This window comes from Varroa destructor, unplaced genomic scaffold, assembly GCF_002443255.2.
Source record: "Varroa destructor unplaced genomic scaffold, Vdes_3.0 BEIS01000004.1, whole genome shotgun sequence".
In the NCBI taxonomy this organism is placed as follows: domain Eukaryota; kingdom Metazoa; phylum Arthropoda; class Arachnida; order Mesostigmata; family Varroidae; genus Varroa; species Varroa destructor.
In genome coordinates this window covers 2343352-2351133 of record NW_019211457.1, presented here as the reverse complement: position 1 = coordinate 2351133, position 7782 = coordinate 2343352, and the positions used below count along the sequence as shown (strand labels likewise).

Genomic DNA, 7782 nt, shown 5'->3' with positions numbered 1-7782 from the left:
TATGCAGCAAAATAGCAGTAAATAGCATAGAAGCAGTTGCTTACCTTGATTGTAAGGCACGAGCATTTCGCCATTTTCGACAGCCTTATCAAAACGCTCCATAAGCGCTTGCAGTCTGAAATTGCAAAGTACACAATCTTAGGCAAATTCATCCACAAGCTTATTTAACGCAATGACGTAAAATGTACAGAAATGGTTATAGCTTTGGCCGTTTTCAACTCACTTATTCGGTTGAATGGCGTATTTCTTCTGTAAATCGTGTCGCAGGCGGTCACCGACGTATTTATAAATAACTACCAGCGTCGTCATAGCTGTATCGCGAACCTGTAACATATGAGAGAAATTCAGCTCACACATATACGCACATATTACGCCTAGATTTGAAAGATCAAACTGGTAAAATCACTTTGAATCTAGTAAATCATAAGCTGGCATGTAGCGATACTACTGCGCGAGAGATGCAAATGTATAGATACGTCCTAAGATTTAGGTGATAACGGCGTTTCGCAAACTTCTTGACTCGATCCAAAAATTAAGAACGCTATTAATTTCCTTCTCCGCAAACCCTTTTATCAACTAAAGAAATTAGAGAAGAGAACAACATAGATCAAGCGACGCATCAATAGTTCGGAAGCAGTTCGTATATCTTTTATCAGACACCCGCATGTATGCCCGCTTTGTCGAATCCGATTATGCCTTGTTTATGTGTTTAATTATTATCACTATTCAGTCGACTCAGTTATCGTTGTTGTTGTCGTTGTTCTTTTTACTACTGTGATTTTGATGATGATGCCCGAGATAAAATCGTCGTACGCTCTTTCATTTTGAGGATCGCCGATCATCGAACGAAGATATCTTGAAAAAAAATCCTTGATTCAATCTAAAAGTACTTGGAATCAAGTACATTTGCAAGTAGGTTTGCATCGACTTGCATCCAACTTGCATTGTCAATTACACTTCGTTTTATTATTGCTATTTCGAAATGAAGCTGCTACTCACCTGCGCGTTGGGGTCGTCCATAAGTTTGCAGATTGACGGAATAAACTTAGATAACGTGAGACACGAAGCCGTATACCTGAATGCGAACGTGAATACACATTGACAGAAACGCAAGCAGATTATGCCGATTATGTAAAGAAAATTAATTTTAGTGCTTGAGAGTCTATATCGAACGTGTAAATAATATAGCAATGTTTTCATTTCTTTTCAATTCGGTAAAACAGATTGATCACAATAAATAGTCTGGTGCTGTTCATGTTACAAACGAGGGCGATTTCACTTAACTAGAGAAAGATATTGCGTTATATTGATTTTTCCTTCATCAGGTTATTACACATGTACTCAAGTAAACTTTGTATTCATTTGTATGATTCAGCTGATATCCCAGGGGTTTGACAGACATGATCAGCTTCACAAAACTAAAAAAGAATAGCTTTTTTTTTTTTAAATAAGAAGCTAAAAAATGTCTAATTGCTGCCACTTGGATCTCATTTAACTAATAGAGTATTATTAGAAAATGAAAACACATTTTTAACTCCCATAGATTTTAGTAAGTCTAATTTTTCTCATTTATTCAAAAGAAGCAGCATATTTCTTTTTAGTAAAAATAAAGGTTATTAGAGCAACATTGCATTATCATGTTTTTATAGATTTACAGATAAATCTCTTGTGTTTTTTTATTTTGCCATTTCACTTGCGTCTTCATTCACTGGTATTATAGACTAGTTGAAAGGTATGACATAATTATCAGGTCAAACTTTCTATTAATGATTTGTACACATTTTCTTACCTCATCACAGTATCCTGCATAAGCAACAAAATTTCTTCCCGAACTCGGAAGTTTTTATGAGTATATGCGTTCGTTAGTCGATCCAAAATATATTGTGGTGATGTCACCTGCAAAGGGAGATGACAACGGGAACCTTACGCACGATCCCAATGATGATTTGAATCATAAAAAACATACGTTTTTACGCTCTACTTTTTCTGTCCAGAACAACAAAATTACGAAAGATCTTCTGTTTGAATATTCTACCTAGCATATTAAAAGTCAGCTTTGGACTGGATTAGAAAAAATTATCAGCTACTTGACAAAAGTGAGTCGCTCCACGCGATTATTTGAAACGGCTTCGACTAGATTTCTCTTCCTAAATAGCAAAAAATCACAAAATTCTATGTCATATAGTCGAGATAATCTAATTGTCCAAATGGGCAGACTTTTGTTACCTCCATCATTTTGTTAAGCAGGTCTGCATTCGTGTCTCGGATGATCTCTTTAGCATCACCCATCCGGTCGGTACAGGCGGGCAGAACCGAAGAAATGTACGGCCTAAAATCCTCTCGCAGTCGCACTACAACTCGAGAGAGGACCTCTAGACCATTTTGTTGTATCTTCGAATTGCTGCTGCCCAACCTGGAAAGAAATACACGTCCATTTTCTATTTGCTCCCACACTTCATAAATACATAGCAAATGGCTATAGCATTGTTCGAGTCTAGCTGTGCATAACCCTTAGCGCTCTTTACAGTTTTCAAATACAATATAACCATTGATAATACATTACAGGCTCAGTTACAAGCGTCAGCAGTTAAGAAAGAAAGAGACGAATTCGCCGACGTAAAGTAAAAAATAGTTGAGAAACTCTTACCAACTAATAAGCCCGTCAATAAGGGCGCCGATATCTTCCCCGTGTAATGAGTGGGTTTTATCTTCTATCCACGTCAGAAGATCTTCGCCAATTTTCAGCTTGAGCCGAATGTCCTGTTTGCCCATCTGAGCAATCCAAGAATCGAGGACACCGCCTCCAGCCTCCATCGTTTACAGCTACTGAGCGTCAAATGACGAGATTGCACCACTGAATTTTGAGTCGTTTTACCGCGTTCGTTATGCCCTTAGGTGTAACGGAAACGCACTCACATCACTGCCCCTAAGGCATGTTAGGCCCGCAAGGAGTTCATGTGCAAGCTACGGGAAACAAACGAAGATATTAACAGGCCGATGTTGTGCACTTTTTTCCCTGCGGGTTACTGTAATAGAGATAACAACCGCAAATCTTATTTAGACATGCGACTGATGTTTGCAAAAAAAGTATTTAAAGTTTAATTCGAAAAAAAAAACGTGGGTTTATCATTTAACTGTAGATCATCAAATCATGAAAAATAATTGCAAATTGTTTTTAACGGCCATCTTCCAATTAGACACATTTGGTAAAAAATATCTGGAGATGGTCTCGAGGGTGGTAAACTAGTCTGTCGTTCCAGTTTCACAGTTTCCAATCCAATTATGTTAAAATGAAAACAAACAAACCGCAGAATAGCTGGCGCATGAACCACAATAGGTGAGAACAACGCCACCCCAAACGTTTTGTACTACTGTTTCTGAGGAAAGAGCTCTTCGCCTTACATTGTTATCGACGTAACTGACACTGCTTTCACTGATTATATTACAATAATATATGTAGTAGATTTCCGCTCAATCCCCTAAACACCAGTGCTGTTCCAGGGAACTGCCAGCCAGACTGCAAACGGCTCAACTAGCTGCTTTCTTGCAGCAACTCGTACAGACTTCGGCGATCCTTTTGCTTACCAACGTTTAACGCATTCCACTTTTCACAGATACGAAGTACGTTCTCCCAACTTTCGGTACCTAACTGAAAAAAGCTTAGTTAAGTGTATATCTATCTGGCTAAGGTTTTTCCCAATTCGATTTTTTGGCAATCGCCGATCATGTATCGGCTCGTTACTAGCTTATGCCGAATTCACTTAAATATAGATTTAAGAAGTAAAAGACGCAGAAACTAATACTAAAATCGCATTGTCAAAAAGGGTCCAACAAGAATTATGAAACGTTGAATATGAACTACCAAAAAAGAAGCACAAACCTCACGATTGCCGTTCGTAATATATTTATTAAGTCTTTTTAAACTAAATTCTATACCCATACATACATAATGCTTTATGGCCCGAGTTCCTGCGATATTTGTTGCTGTTATTTGAAACATCACTTACACCCATGTTTACAGTCACTTTTCTGATATAGTGATAGTTCTTGTAGCAACACCGTCCGTAATTATCGTGTATTCCTTGTATTATCCAGACCCATCATTTCATAATTAATAAAACGAGTGTACTCGGACAGTCAGCTTTTGTCAGACAAATGACAAAATACGTGAAAGGCAATAAACAGAGCAGATGCAGAACCCTTCTTTACACTCATGGAATAATCGCGTAATAATAATAATACATGCATTCAACAACATCAAAGATCTCTCCCAAATGTCGTAGCCGACTGAGAAGTTCTATTTAATAATATCCGACTTGTTTCCGAACCTTTTTATTGAATATGGGATCAAGATACTGTCATACTACATATATTGTACCACAGTGAACATACATAAAGTAGAACTTTTCGAATCTTATTTGGTCCAAATTCCGGTTGCGAGGCCAAGCTATCTCGTCCCTTCACAGACGCTTCGATCGCGTTGTTAACTGGCCCGATAGAGGCCTACACAAATCCGCACTCAGGCCACAGGAACTCCCCTCTGGGTGAATCGCCCCACAAATCACTACAAAAGGTTCATTTAAACATCGGACCTACTACGTCTGTTTGTCTTTGTAGGGTTCATTTTGCAATGTACCTAATCTAAATGAAATGAGAATACTCGCACATTTCATTTAGATCAGGTACATTTATTATGTTAGAATCTAAATAGATGCCTGTGACGTGCGAAAGGTGGTAATGCCCTCGTTGAACATCAGATGGTTGGCTACCTCTTCCAGAATAAACCAAACTGTATCTACGCTGGCTTCAAGACTTAGACCACCTTCTGTGCCCCCCACCTTAGTAAGCAAACATCTTGCCAGTCTGCCATTAGAAGAGGACAAATTTTAAACATGGAACAAGGACGTTTTGGGCAAGAAAATAAAAATCACGTTACAGTTAAACTATCGACACGCAAAAAACCAGCGAACTGCAACGTTCTTGCAACCTAAAAGATAGTCGAACTTCAACTAATCTAACTCGAATCCCATTTAACTGGCCATCATTTACGCTTGTCTTTTCCGCTTTGTAGGCACACAGAATATGTTCTACACACGCCTCCATCTTCGTACACAGGCATCTAATTAAAGTTTCAATGACGAGTCGATGCAACACAAATTGTTTTATCATGATGGGTCACGTCAGAACTGTGTGCAATGCATCCCGAAAAACAAATAGCCCACAACTGCCAACGACGTTCCATTCGCCTGACGTCACTGGCGTTCTACGGATGAAAGCGTCTTCAAACGCGATCGCCAAAAAACGGCAGAACGAACATCGGCATTGAACTACAGCCAAACGTCAACGTTATCTCTGTTCATAACGATGCAACAATAACAAAAAAGGAAGTAGCAGTATTTTTTTTTTTTACTTTTTCTGTATCTACGCCTTTCTCCTTCGCTTCTCCCGTTTCCCCTCACCTTGTTTCCTTCAACTCGCTCCATGATTTTGACCTCCCAGCCAAACTATTTTCGTTCAGAAGATCAGTCAGTGACGCACAACAGGGGTGCCCCTATGCAGTTACTGTCACTGTTAATCGACTGATGGAGTTAGATGTTCTTGTTAACGTTGATGTCAACCAAACTTGTTTGCTGGTAGTGTGTAACAGCTTTCTGTAATGACACTGAGTTGGACCATGTAATAAATATATATAGCTGGACATTGTCTAATTGTATTCAGTACAGATGCTGTCTATCAAACGCCTACCAATTGGGAAAGCACAGAACGCTCGATTCGCGATCCTCTGCGATGTCATGGAGAGAATCGCTAAACTATAAACACAATTAGCGTTTTCTTAACCATTAATGATTATCATCATTTATCTATATTTTTGTCAGCTTTAATACAGAATGATATATTAGTAGTTCAAAATATAATAAAATACATAATTATATGAGCTAAGATCGAAAAAATATACAGTACATATAATTAACAACTAACTAATAAATTACTGTGAGCAGTGAACAGGTAAGAAATCTATGAACATTATAACAGACAATGGCAAATGTGCTCGACACTCAACCATAACTGAAGGCTTTAGATGAATGAATAATTCCAGAATTCTAAAAGACGCAAATTCTACTTTAGGATTTCTATTCTATCCCGCAATTCACGTAATATATTTCATCTAATAAAGACCTTATTGTGCGCGACATGACCCTCGCACCACTCGCAACACTAATGTTACGCGAATGTAAAAATTAGCTAGAAATCCGCTGTCTTATTTACAGATCGAAGGTTCTTGCTTCCTGTCAAAATCGCAATGTCACCACTTATTCCAACGCTTTATACAGCTTATTAATGGCTATTTACTACTGGTTAGGAAAAAAGTAACAAGCGATCTCCATTAACCAACTATGGCACCGTCTATTCTAGTAATAAATGAAATTAAAGTATAACGTGTTCAAGTGTGACAACCAACGTAGCAGCGTTCAAATAACCTCATAATAATATGTCGGAGAAAGCATTATCCCCTAACGTTAAGAAAGAACAGTGCAAGTGCTTCACACCATTAATTCCTTGCTATATCGTATTAACGACTTTTCACTGATAGCATGGCGGTCTAAATCAGCGATCTTAAATACGACGCGAACTAAATAAACAGGTTTTTGCAAGATCCCTTTACCAATATTTCATTTGCAGTCACAGGGATTTTCCATAGGGAACATTTACTTAGATTTCTATTGAAGTCTGAATTCGTTGGCACTATCGATATGTATGGCAATACGGAGTTAATGGGGGAAAATGACACAACTCGAAAGGTCGTATCTAATCGTTTTTGCTAATTATTAATTATACGCGTAGGAATAGAATGCCGTGCGTTTTTGTTTTTTTGAAGTTTTATGTATAAAAGGGACAGAGCATACTACTAAATATCGTGTTCTTTATAGGGGCGCTACAGTTGTCTAAATTCCCTCGCCCGGAGGCGGATCCTCGGTTTCAATTTAGCCATTTGCAAACTTTTTGGACCATAGAGTCTGAGCCAAATTAAAGCGAAAAAGCAAACATTCGTTAGCAGAAAACGAAGACACGTGGGTCGGACAGTCAAAATCAAAGTAAGTGATTGATCCGTAGTTATATTGATACAAGGATAAAACGACATTAATTGAAGAAGCTCAAATTATAACCAAGCACACTGTCTAGGCTTTGCGACATACTTCCACTTCATCTCTTGGGGCGATCTCGGGGCAATTGACAGTAAACCGTGTTGAACACGATAATTGCTATGAAGGTACACCAGCCTACTTGAATAAAGGGACGCCGTAGATTTGATTTTGCTCCTCTAGTAAGTGCATCACTATGACGTGCAGTCACATCTAGCTCGGATTTTATTTTCGTTTATTATTATGAAAACGTCCCAAGATGGGGTCGTAAAGGGTAAAGTTTTTGCCGAAAAAAGTGTTAAGGACTTGCATAATACTTACGTACGAACCGGACACGATAAGACCTATTTTATGCTGGCTGACTATGGAGTTAAAACCCAACAGTTGGACCTATTTTTACCGATTTACTAATCGCTAATCCTTAATTCCAGTAGTATCGCTAAGACGTCGTTGTGATGGAACGTTCTCTAAAAATATTGTTTACTTAAACGGCATACTAAAGAACTAATAATAATGTATTGTCTTGCAAAAAAATATGAGCTTAAACTAAAGAGCAATCCGGTTACGGTAAAGAAGATTGTGTAATTTTCAAGCTAAGTTACCCCCTCCGGAAAGGCTTAATATTTTCTTCCCTTGAGCC

General features: G+C 38.3%; 1 protein-coding gene across 5 annotated transcripts in view; it reads right to left on the bottom strand.

Moving 5' to 3' along the window:
- Nucleotides 1–7782, bottom strand: part of LOC111250158 (CLIP-associating protein 1-B-like) — a 38971-nt gene that overhangs the window by 14068 nt on the left and 17121 nt on the right. For 2 of the 5 annotated variants that reach the window (XM_022804943.2, XM_022804951.2), the window contains exons 2-7: nucleotides 2648–3026; nucleotides 2227–2413; nucleotides 1790–1896; nucleotides 1000–1075; nucleotides 224–324; nucleotides 45–115 (exon numbers count right to left, since the gene is read on the bottom strand). In XM_022804943.2, the coding sequence (XP_022660678.1) occupies nucleotides 45–115; nucleotides 224–324; nucleotides 1000–1075; nucleotides 1790–1896; nucleotides 2227–2413; nucleotides 2648–2814 (709 nt within the window). In that variant the 5' untranslated portion in view covers nucleotides 2815–3026. Of the gene's footprint in view, nucleotides 1–44; nucleotides 116–223; nucleotides 325–999; nucleotides 1076–1789; nucleotides 1897–2226; nucleotides 2414–2647; nucleotides 3027–4392; nucleotides 5420–5459; nucleotides 5663–7782 lie in introns of those variants that run through there. The other 3 variants (XM_022804947.2, XM_086987676.1, XM_086987675.1) reach the window with 3 other exon arrangements.